This window comes from Sus scrofa, chromosome 17 (genome assembly GCF_000003025.6).
Source record: "Sus scrofa isolate TJ Tabasco breed Duroc chromosome 17, Sscrofa11.1, whole genome shotgun sequence".
Lineage (NCBI taxonomy): Eukaryota > Metazoa > Chordata > Mammalia > Artiodactyla > Suidae > Sus > Sus scrofa.
Genome location: NC_010459.5, coordinates 47,790,368 through 47,808,136, shown reverse-complemented (window position 1 = coordinate 47,808,136; position 17,769 = coordinate 47,790,368). Strand labels below are relative to the sequence as shown.

At 50.7% G+C, this 17,769-nt stretch overlaps 1 protein-coding gene across 5 annotated transcripts; it reads right to left on the bottom strand.

Moving 5' to 3' along the window:
* Positions 367-15,966, bottom strand: UPTI (plasmin trypsin inhibitor). Of its 5 annotated transcripts, XM_021077965.1 has the most exons (5): positions 14,008-14,944; positions 9,988-10,074; positions 9,505-9,678; positions 1,402-1,594; positions 367-706 (listed from the first exon to the last, which is right to left on the bottom strand). In XM_021077965.1, the coding sequence occupies exons 3-5, from the start codon at positions 9,596-9,598 to the stop codon at positions 682-684; spliced, it is 312 nt and encodes a 103-aa protein (XP_020933624.1). In that variant the 5' UTR covers positions 9,599-9,678; positions 9,988-10,074; positions 14,008-14,944; the 3' UTR covers positions 367-681. The 5 variants fall into 5 exon arrangements, with proteins under 5 accessions (XP_020933624.1, XP_020933622.1, XP_020933623.1 ...); XM_021077963.1 differs by lacking the exons at positions 9,505-9,678; positions 9,988-10,074 and adding an exon at positions 15,790-15,966 and having other exon boundaries at positions 14,008-14,248; XM_021077964.1 differs by lacking the exon at positions 9,988-10,074.

The following is a 17,769-nucleotide window of genomic DNA, read 5'->3' as shown; positions in this document are numbered from 1 at the left end:
TTTCGAGATCTCTGTGCCTCAATTTCATCTGTAGCGAGGCAGTTACACGCTACTCTCCAGCTGAGTTTCATGCTCCTGCCTTTCTCCTTTGGGGAGTCCAGGAGAATACTCTGCCCCCAAATACTCTGGTCCAAAGAGTAAATAACGAACCCTTTCAAGGTGAGATGACTGTCACCCAGGCTTTTGTGTAGCTTGCAGCGGCCATGAAGAGGCAGGCAGGGCGGGAATAGGTTTGCTTCCTATGCTTGGTGGGGCCCCATCTGAAGGCAGGAAAGGGGAAGTACCCCCCGGGAGACATACCACCATGTCTACACATAGTGTTGGTTAAGGTCCTTAGGTGGCAACAACAGAATCCACTCCAGTGAGTTCAATCAGAAAATGAATTTATTAGATAGAAGGCCAGAGGTTGAAGCCACTGACAGAGAAATATGCAACATCAGTGCAGGGAAAGGGACATTTTTAGGGAAAAGGCCTCAGCCACCACGGCCACTCAGAATGGGATGCGAGAAATGCCATTGTGTTCACCTCCAAGGAGCACAGTGATGGTGGATGTGGGGGGGAGGAAAGAGGCAGGGTTCTGTTGAGGAGGGTGGGTTTGAGAGGGGGCCAGAGGAGGAGGCTCAACCCATTTGGAAGGCAGCCGCAGCCCAGCCCTGTGGGGCCTCGTGGGACTTCAGCATCTCAGGAAGCACAGTTACCCCGTTTTCTGCAAGAAGAAAAGAACTTGTTGGGAGTTCCCATCGTGGCTCAGTGGTTAACGAATCTGACTAGGAACCATGAGGTTGCAGGTTCGATCCCTGGCCTTGTTCAGTGGGTTAAGGATCCAGCGTTGCCATGAGCTGTGGTGTAGGTTGCAGATGCAGCTCGGATCCTGCATGGCTGTGGCTCTGGTGTAGACCGGCAGCTACAGCTCTGATTGGACCCCTAGCCTGGGAACCTCCATATGCCACGGGAGTAAAGGCAAAAACACACACACACACACACACAAAATAACTTGTTTTTGTCATCACGGAGGCCCATGACCTTGACATCCTGCACATTGATGGAGCATCGACCATCCCAGAAATGAGCAGCCACGGTATTTCTGACACCAGGATGACCAAGAAAAAAGCCAGTTTGCCAAGCCTAGGTGGGGGCCTCGGGAGCTCTACAGACTCCCTGTGTCAGGATGCCGCCTCAGTGTTCCCATCTGAAAAAGGGGAGCAGGTGAGTGGGTTAAATCATCTAGATGGCAATTTGACCTGTGTCTTCTGCCATGCTTTGGTGTCACAGGACACGGCTGCCACTTCTCCAGGGAGGGAGGGAGGAAGAAAGACACCGTGCAGGGTGGGGGATGTGGAGCCCCCTGAGCGCCCCCTCTTTCCCCAGCCCTTCCCCAGCCTGCCCTGCCCCCTGTCTCACCCCTGGGCCTTGGCACAGCTATCGCAGGTATGGAGGCATTCCTTCTCATCCATGAAGTTGTTCTGCTTGCCTCGGCACCCACCGTAGACAAAGGTCTGGCAGAGCCCGGTGGTGGCGTTGTAGAAGTACCTGATGAAATGGGCCCTGCAGGGACCCGTGTAGGGAGGCTCCCGGCAGAAGGCAGGTGGCCCGGCTGCAAGAATGCAAGAGAGCTCCGGGTCAGCGATGAGGATGGGATCCCTGCTCGAGCGACAAGGTCAGCAACTCAAACAACTCGTTCGTCTTGAAATGGGGGCAGGGGGAGCGGAGCTTGAAATGTAAAACTTTCATTTTATGGCTTGCATTGTTTTCTTTTCTTTCTTTCTTTTTTTTTTTTTTTTCTTTTCAGAGCCATAGCTGCGGGATATGAAAGTTCCCGGACTGGGGTTGAGTCAGAACTACAGCTGCCGGTCTAGACCGGAGTCACAGTGACATCAAATCCAAGCCGCATCGGCAGCCTACACCACTGCTGACAGCAATGCTGGATCCTTAACCCACTGAGTTCGGGATCGGTGAGGATTCGGGGCCAGAGATCGAACCCAAATCCTCCCGGACACTATGTCGAGTTCTGATGGTTTTGTTTTGTTTTAAAATTGATTGTTAATTGTTTTGTTGGGTTCTTAACCCACTGAGCCACAACGGGAACTCCTGATGGCTTGCATTCTGAGACATTGTTATTAAAGTTGTTTGTGGCACAGGGGAAACAAATCCAACTAGTAACCATGAGGTTGTGGGTTTGATCGCTGGCCTCACTCAGTGAGTTAAGGATCCAGCATTGCTGCAAGCTGCAGTATAGATCACAGATACCTCTCAGATCCAGAGTTGCCCTGGCAGTGGTGTAGGCCAGCAGCTGCAGCTCTGGTTTGACCCCTAGCCTGGGCACTTCCATCTCCTGAAAGTGCAGCCCTAAATAAATAAATAAATAAATAAATAAATTAAATAAAATCAAACTCCTGCCATGAGGATATGAATTTTAGCAACAGATCCCTTTCGAATGAAAACATTAAAAGTAACCTGAAAATTGGGTGGTCCCTCATCCTCAGCCCTCTCACTACCCATCCGCGGCCACCCTCCCATCTCTCCAAGTCTCAAGGAGCATCTCGTGCAGACCCCTGGATGGTCTGAGAGGAGCCACTCAGTGGCTGTGTGGCTTTAGGGGTAAGACAAGTGACCACGTGGAACCACAGCAGCCTCTTCATTGAAATGAGCACAACAATCCCAACCTTGGGGACCTGTTGAAAGGATTCCAGCTGGTAGCTTCAGTATACGTCACAGATGTGGCTCGGATCCCACATTGCTGTGGCTGGGCTGTAGACCAGCAGCTGAGGCTCCAATTCAGCCCCTAGCCTGAGAACTTCCATATGCTGCAGGTGAGGCCCTAAAGGAAAAGAAGAAGAAGAGGAAGAAGAAGAGGAAGAGGAAGAAGAAGAGGAAGAGGAAGAAGAAGAACATATGTTTTATTCTATATAATGTTTTATAATGTGTATTGGTCCAGAAATTGGAAACGTAATTATATATCATATTTTAGACATAAACTGCTAAAATGTAAACTATCTTGAACATTTAAGATGGGAACTCAAAAGTTTCTGAATTATTCAATATATTCATTCAGCCGCAGACTTCCTGATCCCTTCAATAAACAACAAACAATCAAATAAACAGGAAAAAGATGATCCTGAGGAACGAAGGCTACAAATATCACAAAAATGTTCAGCGAGCAGAGGGGAAGTTCTCATTATGAGAAAACCTTTGCGGAGTTCCCGTTGCAGCTCAGTGAAAACAGATCTGGCTCGCATCCATGAGGACACAGGTTCGATCCCTGGCCTTGCTCAGTAGGTTAAGGATCTGGTGTTGCTGTGAGCTGTGGTGCAGGTCACAGACCCGGCTTGGATCCTGCGTTGCTGTGGCTGTAGTGTAAGCTGGCAGCTATACCTCCCATGTGACCCCCCTAGCCTGGGAACCTCCATATGCTGTGGGTGCAGCCCTAAAAAGCAAAAAAAAAAAAAAAAAAAAAGAAGAGGAAGAAGAAGAAAAAGAAAACCATAGATTAGGAAGTTGCTTTCTTAAACACAAGGAATGGCAATTCTCTATTAAAAGAAGAGTTTCTTGGGGCTCCTGCTGTGGCGTCCGTCGCAGATATGGTTTGGATTGGATCCCTGGCACTAACTGCACAGGGGGGACCTTCCATATGCTATGGGTGTGACTAAAAAGGAATTAACAACAAAAGAGTTCCCTCTTTGAAGTGGAAAAATTATATTGTATCAAAGGTAACATTTTCACTTGACCTTGAAATTGGAATGATGCACATTCAAGTCTGAATGAAAGCTCTTGGTCTCAACAGCGTAGAGCCAGGATTACAGTGAGGCAAGGGAGGCAGTCAAGATAATGCAAGGTTACATCCTATTTTTATTTAAAAGGTTCGTGTTAGGTTCATGGTGGATTTTTGCATTAATTTTGGGTTTTTACACAATTGCAGGCAACTATGATTTATCTGCATTATTAAGTTTTTGAGCTTCCCCTTCGAATTCTGGGCTCAAGGCAAGTGCCTCACCCAGCCTCACCCTGGACTCAGCCTGCCACGGGGGTGGAGCACTTCCTCCCTCGAGGCTGAGGAGTTGGATCTGATGAGTGATTTAATAGCCACCTAGGTTAGGCGACCCCAGGGCCCAGGGGAGGGAAGGATGGGCACCCCAGAGCAGAAAGGAAAGGGAAGCTGTGCTTCTGGAAGCCAGACCCACCTGCTGGGCAGCTCTGCCTGGGGCTACTTGGTTCTTTCCATCTCTGGATGAAAGTATATATAAGCCCCCCCCCATGTCCTTGTGTTTAGAAATAAAAGACTTTTCCTTTAGCCTCCCAGGCCTCCCCTCAGTCTCAAAAAGGCTGACTCAAGAGTTAATGATTAAGGGAGTTCCCATCATGAAGCAGTGGTTAAGGAATCCATCTAGGAACCATGAGGTTGAGGGTTTGATCCCTGGCCTTGCTCTGTGGGTTAAGGATCTGGCATTGCCGTGACCTGTGGTGTAGTTCAAAGACGCGGCTCGGATTCTGTGTTGCTTGCTGTGGCTCTGGTGTAGGCTGGTGGCTACAGCTCCAATTCGACCCCTAGCCTGGGAACCTCCATATGCCGCAGGAGCGGCCCTAGAAAAATCAAAAAGACCAAAAAAAAAAAGAGTTAATGATTAGGACATATTGTTACAGGAGTTCCCGTGGTGGCTCAGCAGTAATGAACCTGACCAGCATCCCTGAGGATGCTGATTCGATCCCTGGCCCAGATCGGTGGGTTAAGGATCCAGGGTTGCAGTGAGCTGTGGTGTAAGTGGCAGATGCAGCCTGGATCCCACGTTGCTTTGACTGTGGCACAGGCTGGTGGCTGCAGCTCCAATTCAACCCCTAGCCTGGGAACTTCCATATGCCTAGGGTGTGGCCCTAAAAAGAAAAAAGAAAAAAAAAAGAGGCCATACTGTTACAGCTGAAAAAAAAACCAAAAACAAAAACAGTTAAAACAGTTTCCACTACGTTATTCCCTGCCTTACTAACTTACTGGCCCACTAACTTACTCTAACCAGCTCTTCACAAGTGATTTCGTCCTTGCTGAATTGCTTTCTTTTACTAATGATTATTTTCCAGTTAGAGAGTTCTACTGTGTGAATTTTAACACCCCCTTCCTTTTGTGAGAAATCTTCACGGCAGAGAGAAGGTCAAGGTGCCATAACCCCAAAGACAAGCAGAAACCATCACCGGACCGCCTGACTCCAGCCTTAATGACTTTGAAATAATCTATGGAAGGAGAAGAATGTGGGCTCCCTAACCCTTATCCACAGCCCTGGGTATTTTTCAAGGTAAGGCTATAAAATCCTTTGTTATCCCCTCTCAAAGGAGGACACAGTTTCGAGGGTGTTAGCCTGCTGTGCCTCCTTTGCCTGGCAAGCAACAAAGCTGTTCTTTGCTGCTTCACCCCAAACTCTGTCTCTGAGACTTAACAGGTGCCAGTGTACAGAGGCTGGGTTTCAGCTACATGGCTGGGCAGGTCAATTAGCTCATGTACCTTCAGGCCTCACAGTAGAAGGATTTATCCATAATCTTTGGCTTGTAGAATATGGCACTCTTGATTTACTTTTTCATGCTTTTCTTTATTTTCTAAGTTCCAAAAAATGAACACATTTTATTCCATTTATGGATCAGGAAACAGCAAAGGAAATATGTTCCATTATTTATTTAAGGGACAGAATTATCCTCAACAGAACGACGATTCATTCACGTTATTCAAGAGAACTGGGATCCACCCAGGAAACGCCATAGGCACACACTCCATCATTGCTCACCTGGACCACTGCCGCACCTTGCTCACGGGAACTCAGTCTCTGCCCTTCGCCCCCTAGAGGCCACTCTCCACACTGCAGCCCCTGGGACCCTGTTATAATTGAGCCCTACCTCCGTTGCTCCCATGCCCAAACCCTCAATGACTCTCCATCTCTCTGAGTCAAATTCTGATTCTTATAATGTCCCACAAAGCTCTGCAAGACCTGCCGCCATGGCCTCTCTGCCTCATCACCTCCCACTCCCTCCCCTCCTCCCACTCAGCTCCATCCACCCTGGCCTCCTTGCTCCTGCTCATACACACTTGGCAGGTTTATTCTTCAGCCTCTGTGCCGATGCCCTCTTATCACAGAGGGTTTCTCTGACCAGCCCGCAGAAAGAGCAGAGCCTCCGTTATGCCCATCACTCTTGACCATCAGAGCACTTGTCATGAGCCAGCTAATACTTTCCATCTACTCATTTGTCTGTCTCCATCCTGGAGGGCCCCCGTCTAGTGCCTTTTTTTTTTTTTCACAGCTTGTAGGGCCTTGATAAATATTTGCCAAATGAATGAAACTCCTGTCTCATTCTCCCAAGGGTGCACAGTCATTGAGTAGAGTGAATATAATTAAATTCCTGTTACTTCAATGTCTATTTGATGAGGAGGCAATGAAACTGAACAGAACCCTGCAGGATCCTCCTGGGCACAAAAGGCTTTCCAGGTCCCTCTGTTTCTTATTTGCAGGAAAAAGCCTTCCCATTTCCTACACTTTCCAGAATAGCAAAGGGCAGATTCAAACAGTTGCTAATCTGGGAAGGGAGGGGATACAGAAACAAAGGAGGAGCAGTCAAGAAACAATAGCGCAGGGGAGTTCCCCCTTGTGGCTCAGCAGTAATGAACTTGACTAGCATCTGTGAGGATGCCAGTTCGATCCCTGGCCCTGCTCAGTGGGGCATTGCTGTGAGCTGTGGTGTAAGTCGCAGATGCAGCTCATATCCCACGTTGCTGTGGCCGTGGATGACAGCTCCAGCTCCGATGTGACCCCTAGCCTGGGAACTTCCGTTTGCAGAAGGTGCTGCCCTAAAAAAAAAAAAAAAAAAAAGGCAGCCAAGGGGCAGGGTCCTGGTTCCTGCGGGAGGAATATACATAACAGTACCTTTGAGCTCTGCAGGAACTACTCAGGTGGGGGATGGTAACTTCAGGCTGAGCGCCAGATTCCTGGAGCACTGTTACCTCACCACCCACCCATCAGCAGAAGGTCTCACCCCCAGCAGCTCTCACCCCAAATTTGGCCCATTAAAAGTTTCTCCTGGAAAACCTGCGGGGAGTTTGGGATTTTTAGCACGAGCCCCCTGTTCTTGCTTGGCCCTGTCATAAGCCTTTCTCTGCTCCAAATCTTTCCATTTTTTTGGCCTCACTGCATCGTCAGGCACACAAACTTGCATTTGGTAACAGCAAGTGCACCGAGATCATTATAAATCTAGCTCTAATATTCTGTATCTTAAGAGACTATTAAAGTGATGGTCAGACACGGTGAAACCGGGCAGGGCCCCGTGGGGGTCCTGGGCATAAAAGCCTTTAAGTCCCCCGACTCTTGTTTGTAGGGAATAAGCTTCTGCCTCCTCGACCTTCCCAGGCTTCCAAAGGGCAGGTTCAAACAGGTGCTAATCAAGGAAGGGAGGGATGCTGAGACCAGGAAGGCGCAGTCGAGAGACAGCAGTGCAGCCTTGGGGCAGGGTCCTGGTTCCCCCTCAAGGGATACACAGAACAAAATCTGAGCTCTTCTGCAGATCAAAACCCCCCAGCAAACGACAGATGTTAATTACCTGATGAAGCATTAGGCTTCATTCCAAAAAGAAGTAACCAGGCCTGGGGCCACTAAATACCAGCTTTGAGAAAGGCAAGCTTAACCTTATCCGATCCCAATCTGCAGCCCAGTTTCCCACTCCCCAATTCTAAGACCATCTCCTAGTCTCTCCCAGAGGAGGACACACTCTTTAAGGCATTAGCAAGCAACAGAGCCTTTTTTTTTTTTTTTTTTAATTGCCTTTTGGGGTTTGCGACATATGGAGGTTCCCAGGCACTAGGGGTTGAATCGGAGCTGCAGCTGCCTGCCACAGCAACACCGGATCCTCAACCCCCTTGAGGGAGGCCAGGGGTCGAACCCGCATCCTCATGGATATTTGTTGTGTTCGTTACTGCTGAGCCACAATGGGAACTCCAATAAGAGCTATCCTTTTCTCCTTCACCGGAAACTCTGCCTCTAAGTTTCTATGCAGCACAGGTGGACAATAGGCGAAAGAGGACGGGCCTTGCTTTATTGGGAGCCGAACAATTTCACCATGAGCAAAGTCACAGAAGTGTGGCATTTATTGTACTAAGAATGGAGCAATACTATTGTTATTTGACCCCTAAATGCTTGTTTTCTTGGAGGAAGGAGGTAGGTAGACAGATTTTTTTTTTCAGACTAAGAAAGCTTGGTGGAAAATGGGCATCATTGGGCATGAAATGTGGGGGAAAAACCCCTCTATATTCATGGTTGATAATCCCTTGCAAGAATTTGTTCCTTACTTACCCCTTGTACAGGTGGGGAAACTGTAGAAAAGTGACTGACCTTGGGTCACATAGGTGAGTGGTGATGTCAGGTCAATGTGTGATCCTGTTACAACCCAACTGATGAAGCACTTGACATCCGTGGGGGATTGTTAAAATAATAACTGGTAAGCATTTTGGGGAGCACAACCCCACATTTCTACCTCCCAGGACCTGAGCCTCAAAAGTCCAGGGATATATGAGTCTGGGTTCTTTTCCTGACACCAAATAAATGATGTCTCTCCCAATATCAACTACGTGTCCCTCAAGTCAATTCACTAAATTCCCCCTAAATCCGCAGTTAGCCCAGACCCCACAGGCTGAAGGCTCAGTGTCACGAGATTGTCCTCACTTCATGGGACATGTCCCTGGGGTCACATATACTTCTGAATAGCTGGCTCTAAGGTCTTTGTGACCCCACTTTCAACTTTCGGTAGTTCACCGGAATGACTCACAGAACGTATTGTTCCTGGGTATTAGAAAGGATAAAACCCAGGGACAGACAGATGGAGACGGGCAGGGCAAAGGGGGAGCTGGGGGTGCAGAGCCCCCATCCTTTCAGAACTCACCGCCCTCACATCCTCTCGAATGTCCATCACCCCAGAAGCTCTCCAATTCCCAGTGTTCAGAGGGTTTTATTGAGGCTTCAACAGCTTGGCAAATGTATTGAATCATTAGCTACCTCAGTAACCTCCCCTTACTACAGAGTTGCTGGGCTTGGAAAGTTCTAAACTTCTAATCACCTGATGGGACAGGGCTAGAGACCAGCCCTGTCCTGAAGCTACCCTGGGTCCCCTTCCTTGACCCATCTCATTACCACACCAAGACAGTAAATTCCAAGAGTTACAGGCGGTCCCACCAGGAACCAGGACAAGGATCCGATACTGATCTTCTCATCACAGTGAGGTTCGGGGACACCAGGGACCAGGAAGAGAGGGTCTCAGAGATGGGGTCCCCGACTGGTAGAGTTAAGTGGGATGATTTTTTTTCTTAAGCTGAAAACATGATCTCCTTTTGAGATTCATGAAACGTCCCTGGAGTTAAAACTGCCCATCTTGCCAGTGCAAATCCAGAGAGGGTTGGCACGCCCACCCCACCCCTGCCCCCAGCCCCTTTCATGGCCTCGACCCCCTTTCCCTGCCCAGACTGTACAGGGGAGGTGAGCCAAGACTTACCTCGGACCAGGCTGCTCTCTTCATCCCCTGGGGTGCTGGCCACCAGGGCGCCCAGGAGGAGGAGGAGGGCTGCAGAGAGGCAGAGCCGGCTCATCTTCAGGGCCTCGCAGGAGGGCTTCTGAGGACGGCTGGGAGACAGGGCTTTTCACAGCCCAGCTGAGGGGTGGGGACAGACTGTGAGGAGGGGAGTGAGGAAGGGGAGGAGCTGGGGTCAGTCCTGGAGGTTGTGCAATCTCTCCACCTTCCATGGTCCTGCCTCTGCCTGCTGGGTCCAGATGCTCAGCAAGAGTGCTTCTTAAGCTTGACTATGTGGGACTTGAAAGCCTCTCCAAAGAGACTGAACTCAAAGCCTCTGGCCAAGACAAGAATTACCAGACCCTTATCACCGCACCATCTCATGGCAATGCCTCCTCCTTGCCTTGAGCAACCTGTCCTGCTCCTTCCTACCCCGCTACTAGGACAGGTATGTGGCCCACTCCTTACCCCGATGAACCAGCAAGCATATCATGAGACCCCTCTTTCTCCAACGAGTCAGCTCAGCAGGTGTATCCTAAGACCACGTCTCTCTCCCTGGGTTATAAAAACAGATAGCACCACACTGAGGGCCAGCTCTCTCTGATCATCAGGAGCTCATCCCACTGCGTCAGCAGCATTTCTTATCTCAATAAACTTTCTCTTCACCTCACTATGAGACTGGAAATTCTTTTTCGGACCCTGCGCACAAAACCAGACTATGCCTGCAAAGCTCGAGGGAATAAATACATAATCTGATTCCCCAGGTCAGGGTGAGGCCTGCGAAGCTGCATTCCTAACAGGCTCTCTGTGACAGGTGTGCCCCCCTCCCCAGTTTCCTCTCCTGTAAAATGGACCACAGAGCCACACTTTGACAGCAAGCCTGGAGGACTCATCCCTGGGTTGGGGGAGAAGGGGAGCCGGCTAATTCTCTCAGCTGCCTTTCCCCCACACCTGGGGAAAGTGCCAGAAGAACCCAAATCAGGAAGAGGTGAGTCTCAGAAAACTCCCAGTTCTCTCCCACGGAACTGCTCCTCCACCCTGACCTTACTTCTTTGGGATGGTCACACACTGGTGGCATGTGCCCAGGATGAGTCACTTGACTTCTTTTGGAAAAATAGGCATGACTCCCCCCCCAGGATAAAGTGATTGTTCAGATTTCCATGTGCTGGCACCACACCACCCTGTGGGCACGAGTTCGCAGGCTGGGCGTTACCATGTGGCCCCCAACTAGTTACTACCGAGACCCTTGGGTCTAGATGTGAGTCAAATGCCGGGACCCTCAAACCAGCAGCAGATACCCCTGGGAGAGGAAAACATAAGAGTCCTATCTTACACTGCAGACAAACTCCCCTGGGATGTGGGACCCCACAACGTGAAGGCTGCCCTTTTCACAGAGAAGGGGAACTGGTTACACTCTCCTCAAATATGCCACATGGCAGGTGGGTTATTTTGAGCTGAGGGCAGTCAAGGCCCAAAAGATTCGGGAAGAGCTGGCTGGTATCTCCTTTAACTAACCTAAAGGATTTAGATAGGGGGCCAGTACCAGGAAGGGAGCTAATCTCAAAGAAAACTTTCTTTTCCTTTTTAGGGCAGCATTTGTGGCATGCAGAAGTTCCCCTGGGCTAGGGGTCAAATCAGACCTGCAGCCACCGGCCTACACCACAGCCACAGCAATGCTGGATCTGAGCTGCATCGGTGACCTGCACCGCACCTTATGGCAACACCGGATCCTTAAGCCACTGAGTGAGGCCAGGGATCGAATCCATCTCTTCATGGATACTAGTGGGGTTCTTAACCCACTGAGCCACAGTGGGAACTCCCCGATGAAAACTTTTAGTATCAGAAACACTCACCTGCATGGCATGGTAACCAGCTGTTAACTGACTAGCTGCTCTTCTCTTCTTCCTGGAATTTATCTTCCTTTCCCTGGAACCCAATCCCCACCTGCTTCTCTTTCCCTCCGGTTGGCATATAGGCCTCAACTGCCTGACTGTCTCTGGCTCTCACATCTTTGGGGATGCCATACGTACAAAATTCATTTTTCTCCTTTTCATCCCTTTTATGTCAATTTATTTACCAAACCAGCCAAGGGACCTAAAGGGAAGCAGGATAATGTTTCCTCGTGGACATCTACTAGTAGGGGGACCCGAGTAGGGGCACCTGGGTTTAGCAAGTTGGTGTTCCTGCCCCCAGGGGCCTCATCTGTGAAATAGGATTTTTTTAAATTATTTAATTAATGCATTGATTTATTTACTTTTTAGGGCCACACCTGCGGCATATGCAAGTTTCCAGGCTAGGGGTTGAATCGGAGCTGCAGCTGTCAGCCTATACCACAGCCACAGCAATGTAGGATCAAGCCACGTCTGTGACCTACAACACAGCTCATGGCAATGCCGGATCCTTAACCCACTGAGCAGGGCCAGGGATCAAACTCATATCCTCATGTATACTAGTTGGGTTTGTTACCACTGAGCCACAACAGGAACTCCTCCTTTTTTAGAATTTTTTATTTTTTCATTTTTGGCTGCCCTGTGGCGTGTGGAATTCCCAGGCCAGGGACTCGATCTAAGCCGCAGCTATGACCTACACTGCAGCTGCGGCAACACTGGTTCCTTAACCCACTGTTGTGCCCATGGGTCCTGTGTCCCCGTGCTCCAGAGATGCTGCTGATCAGGAACTCCCATGGCTCCTCTTACGATCGTTAATTTCAGCTCTCAGTAGGAACTTCTGGATCTGATATCAGGCCTGGGTTGAAGTAAATATCTAGACCCAAGATGAGCCACTTCTGCCTTGGGCGACGGATCAGCAAACTGAAATTTAACTCTGTATCCCTGTGAATGTTCTGAGAGTCTCTGGCCCCTGGGGGATGGAGGCTGTCTGCTTTATGAAATGTCGAGTAAAGTTTGCATCACCTAAATTGCCTTCTTTAATCTTTTTTTTTTTTTTTTTTTTTTTTTTTTTTTTTTTTTTTTTTGGCCATGCCCATGGCATACAGAATTTGTCAGGCCAGGAATTGAACCCGAGTCACAGCACTGACCTGAGTCACAGCAGGGATAATGCTGGCTGCTGAGCCACCAGGAAAGTCCCTCTTTAATTTAATTAATTTATTTATTAATTAATTTATTTATTTTTGTCTTTTTAGGGCCACACTCGAGGCATATGGAAGTTCCCAGGCTAGGGGTTGAATCAGAGCTACAGCTGCAGCCACAGCAGCTCGGGATCCGAGCCACATCTGTGACCTAAGCTACAGCTTGCAGCCATGATGGATCCTTAACTCACTGAGTGAGGCCAAGGATCGAACCTACATCCTCATGGATACTAGTTGTGTTCTTGACCTGTTAAACCAAAACAGAAACTCCTAATCATTTTAAACTTGGGAAATGCCTGCTTTCCCTAACTGAGGTCAGTTGTGCAGGTGGCCTATGTGACAGACACAGGAAAAACCCAAGACTCCAAGGCAGGAGCCAGCTCCCCTGGTTGGTAATGCGTTGGGCTGAGGGAATCAAGCAGATTCCGTGTGACTAAGCACAGGAAGAGACATTTGGAAGCTTGTGCCTGTGTTTCTCCCACTTCACTCCAGGCACTTCCCCCTTGGTTCATTCTACTCTGCATCCATTTGCTGTAAACTTAAGTATAACACCTTTGAGTCCTGTGAGTCCTTTAAGGAATTAAACCTGAGCATGGTCCTGGGAACCCCAAACACAGGATGTTACCATTGTTATCTTCAAATAGAAACTATAAAAAAAAAAAAAAAGAAAAGAAAAAAGAAACTATGTCAGCAGAAGTTAAATAATTTGTCTGAGGAGGTCACACAGATAGCAAAGAAGGAAGATGGAAATTAAATGTTTTCAACTCTAGTGACATGCTAAACAACTATTGGAGCTGACACACTGCACAACTACTGGAGCACAAGTGAAGATAAGCAAACATAATTGTCTCAAACAAAAAACCACAACAACTGAAACGGAAAATTTATTGCAAGACATAATACAAGAAAACTCCCTTTTAAAAATCTGTAGATTAGTTCCCATTGTGGCCCAGTGGTTAACGAATCTGACTAGGAACCGTGAGGTTGCAGGTTCCATCCCTGGCCTCACTCAGTGGGTTAAGGATCCCGTGTTGCTGTGGCTCTGGCGGAGGCCGGCGGCTACAGCTCAGATTCAACCCCTGGCCTGGTAACCTCCATGTGCTGTGGGAGTGGCCCTAAAAGACAAAAAAAAAAAACCAAAAAACTGTAGATTGAAAAAGCACTTTGTGTTCCAGTAAAAAAAAAGATACAGACCGATACCAAAATATCCTTGCTAAGTTAATGAAACTCGAGGATAAGCAAAGAGGTTTTTACGCTTTCAGGTACAGAGAAGTAAACCCATAGGGAGAAAAGTATTTAGGCCACTTCATAGCCACACTCCATGGCAGAACTCAGCAGGACCATGTGCCCAATTATTCTGGGAAAAGAAAGCCAGCCTTTTGTCTCTTCCTGAAACTCACCAGAGATGCTCCAGTTTTGCGTTGCTGTCTCCTCGGGTTTCAACGTTCTTCCCTGATAGCACCGTGGCTCCTTCCAGCACTGGCACATTTCTTCATTCATCTGCTGCCCTCTGGGTGGTGCCCTCATTGACGGTCCCAGGTAGAAACGGCAACACTTCTCCCTGCCCGCCGTCCCCCTGCACCCCAATACTCCTTATGCCCTTTCCGTTTTCTTTTTTCTCCAGGACTCTCGTCTCCAACACTGCACAGAATATTCATGCGTATTTATTTTATTATGGTTCACTAGCCTATCAAACCCAGCAGAGAAAAGATTTTGTCTGACGAGTTCACTCATAGAACATGTCAACTCAGATGCTCCTTTTCAACCTCCCGCAGGCGCCGCCACATCTGGGCATCAGGCTGCTTCTCCTCATCCCCACCTACCTCAGAAGACATGGGTGATATGAGACGCCATCCCACAAACACTGGCAGCATCTCCACTGGCCTGACACCTGCTGTTTGCTTTGCATTGGTCCCTGCCAAGGCTAAGCTGGGGATAGTTGATGTCCAGCTCAGGGCAAGAAACCTGCTTTTCTGCATAGAAGAAGCAGTAAGGGGCGTGGGCAGAGGGGAAGCAGGGAGCCAAACGCTTCTCCACAGCCTGACCCCTCCAGCCGCCCCTCATCTGGTTTCACAAACGGGTGCCTGCCTGTTTATAAGAGGCATCTGCCTGAGCGGGTCTCAGGGGAGCAGGAAGAGCACCTGCAAACACCCCCCTTCTGCTCTCTCCCCCCCCCCCCAGGGGTTTGGGATCATTGGGCCCCAGTTTGAGTCCCACCGCTGCCTTTTCCTAACTTGGTGACACGGGGCCAGAAATTTCCCAGAGCCCTGGTGTCTTCAGGTGTCATGTGAGACCAGCACTGCCCATATCACCAGGTTGTTGTGAAAACAATGGAGGCAGTAGGCATATATTACTTCTCCCTGCAACATCCAAGTTGTTGTAATAATTACGAGTTAATGAGGCAGAATACGAACTCAGGTAGTCAGTGTAGAAGCACGAGCTCAGATGCATTCTTTGATATGGCTACTGATTAACTCTGAGGCTTAAGGGCTCCAGGGAGTAACATCCCCACAGGGTTTGTTTATTCTTTGGCTCCGTGAACAAGAACCCAGTAACTTCTTTCCAGATTCCAGTAATATCTTTCTGGCGTCACCATGACCCCCCAAACAGACTCAATCATCCAGACACAGAGAAGCATTCTCCCGTTAACACACACAGCTTACACTGCAGAAATGTGACATTTACAAGACTCTTTGTGTAAATTTATTATCTCCTTGAATGCTCACATCACACTTCTCCTCGGCAGGGGATGTTTCTACCCCGTTTCTCTTACAAAGGAGGGAAGAAACAAGGGTAAGGCATCACCCAGCACAATGGAAGTAAAACCAAGACCTGAGCCCACCCTTCTTTGCAATCATGCACGCACGCATGCATGCGCACACGCACACACTCACACACACACTCCATGCTCCACTTCCAGGCTCAAGGAGAAGGGAGCTGGGATCATTTCCAGGACAAATAGGCACAGAACTGGCGGGGTGGGGGTGGGGGGGACACTGCAGAGGACTGGAAGGGCTGCCCTTCTGCACAGGCACCCTCTCCCTGGAGAAGGGCAGGGGTTCTCCCTGTGGCTCCATTTATCTGCGGAGGAGAGTGGAATTGGTCCTGCGACCTCTAAGGACTCTGTCCCTGCTGCGTGTGCTGGAAGCCAGTCCTGCTCTAGCGCAAGCTTGGAATCCTACCTGAGCTGGGGGTGGGGGAGCCTCTTTTTGCCCTGGGCTGCGCTTCAGCGATGCCTTTGTCTCCCCTGGGACTCTGGGAGGAACAGCCCGGGCCGATCTGGTTCCATCCACCTCAATCTGGCCTGGGATTCCTGGGTCGGGAGTGCCCCTGTTCCCGGGAACCTGGAATTCCAGCCACTTCCCAGCCTGCCCTGCCTCATCCCCGCCCTGTCCCCAGGTCCCCGGGGTTGCCTTTGGGTGTCGAGCAGACGGTGGCACGGCCAGCCAGCAGCACTTGAGGTTGTCGGCGCAGTCCCCATCCGAGAGGAACTCCTGCCTACAGTTCAGGTCCACCTCCAGCGCGGGGCACACGCCGCTTTTCTCTGCTCCTGTGCCTGCGAGGTGGACGGTCGGGGGGGGGGGCAGTCCCCCCTCCCAGAGGAGGCCCACCTCCTGTCCGGGGCGGGGCGGGGGGGGGGGGGCGCGAACCTCCATCTCAGGAATTCTGCGATTCTGGCCCTGCGCACTGCGCCCACCTCCCCGCCCCCGCCGCCTTCAGAGAGCCCCACCTCCAGGACAGGGTCCCCACACCTGGGAGGACAGGAGTCACCTAACCGTTGGCCTCAGAGCCCTCAGTGTTTAGGAGACGCCCCCGCACCCCGCACCCCCACACAGCTGAGCTAATGCTGTCTGGCAGAGTCCCCCCGCCGCCTATCACTGTGTCTCTAGCTTCAGCAGAGCCTCTCCCCAAATGCCAGTCTTCAGTGGTCTCCCCACCACGAACACATGGGACCCCACACCCTAAACTTCAAGGGGACATCACCTTTAGGCATGAGGGACCCCTACATTTTAGCCTCATGGGTCTCCCCATTTCCACCCCAGGCATCCTCCCTCCTCTGTCCCTAGAGAGGCTAAGCCTCTCCCCCAGCTCGTGGTTCCGCCCCTGCCGGTGTGACACGCCTCTCCCTGCCCCACTCGCCAGTGAGCAGAGGAGAGGGGAGGGGACAGCAGTGGACCAAGCAGCCGCTGGCAGTCGTGGTGCTCAGCTGGTGCCGGAGTGAGGCACCCTGAGTGGGGGATTTTGCCCTGTGCCTGGAGGTGCGGGGCGTGGGCGAGGCCGAACCCGCGCTGGTCGAGGGCTTAGCAGACAACGCAGGCAGGCGGGCAGGCGGGCGGGCTGCCACCGTGAGCCATTTCACAATCCCCCGGGATCAGGTGTCACTCTGGCCCCAGTGGGAACCAGGAACCTAAGCTCCTTCCAGCCCCAGCGCAGCCTGACCAGCTGCAGCTGGACCCTTGTCCACCCCTCCCTCCCACCTCCCTCCTGGGGCTGAGTGCCAAGCCCAGGACTCCTGGTGCCTAGTCCAAGACCCAGGGCCCTCCCTGGAAGGCCCGCTGAGCGGGAAGGAGGGGGAGGGCAGGACCCCCAGGGAGGAGCCTGCGGCTTGGGTTTGGGCTCAGCCGGATCCCAGGGCAGTCCCCTCTTCAGGGAGCCAAGGTGGAGGTGGAGGGGTTGGTACAGAGCCCACAGGGGTGGGGGGCTGTCACAGGAAGCAGAGCTGTCATGTCGAAATGAGCCCACTGGAGGAAAGAAACTGAGGCCAAAGGAGGTGAAACACCTGCTAAACATCTGGGGCCATTTGATGTGGTTCTCTCGCCTCTCTTGTCCATGCCATCAGCCTCTCAGGGCCGGCTGTGTGCGGGCTCTGTGTTCAGTGTCTCCTGGAGTCGTGGGTCTTCCCGCACCCCTGGGCACAGACAGGGGTTGGTGTCATCGCCAGCGGTGCAGGACCCACGGGTGGATGTGTGAGGGGGAGCCCCTCCTCCAGCAAGGTCCCAGGAGAAGCTGTAGAAAGTTTTGACCACAGATCTCCTTTCTCCCAAGTCCTGGTTTTTTTCCTTTTCACCATAAACATTTCCTAGGTGTAACTATGAGACACACACTGTCGGAAGCCAGCTGGTGCAGAGAAAGTAATTAAAGGAGCCCTCGGCCCTGGCCTC

What these genes read in the sequence shown, in the direction of transcription:
- UPTI (XM_021077963.1), bottom strand. Translation starts at nt 14,134, where the DNA reads ATGAGGGCACCACCCAGAGGGCAGCAGATGAATGAAGAAATGTGCCAG. An exon ending in GCAAAACTGGAGCATCTCTG is followed by an intron (nt 1,595 to 14,007) that starts GTGAGTTTCAGG and finishes GCATTCTTGCAG; the next exon opens with CCGGGCCACCTGCCTTCTGC. An exon ending in AGCTGTGCCAAGGCCCAGGG is followed by an intron (nt 707 to 1,401) that starts GTGAGACAGGGG and finishes TTCTTCTTGCAG; the next exon opens with AAAACGGGGTAACTGTGCTT.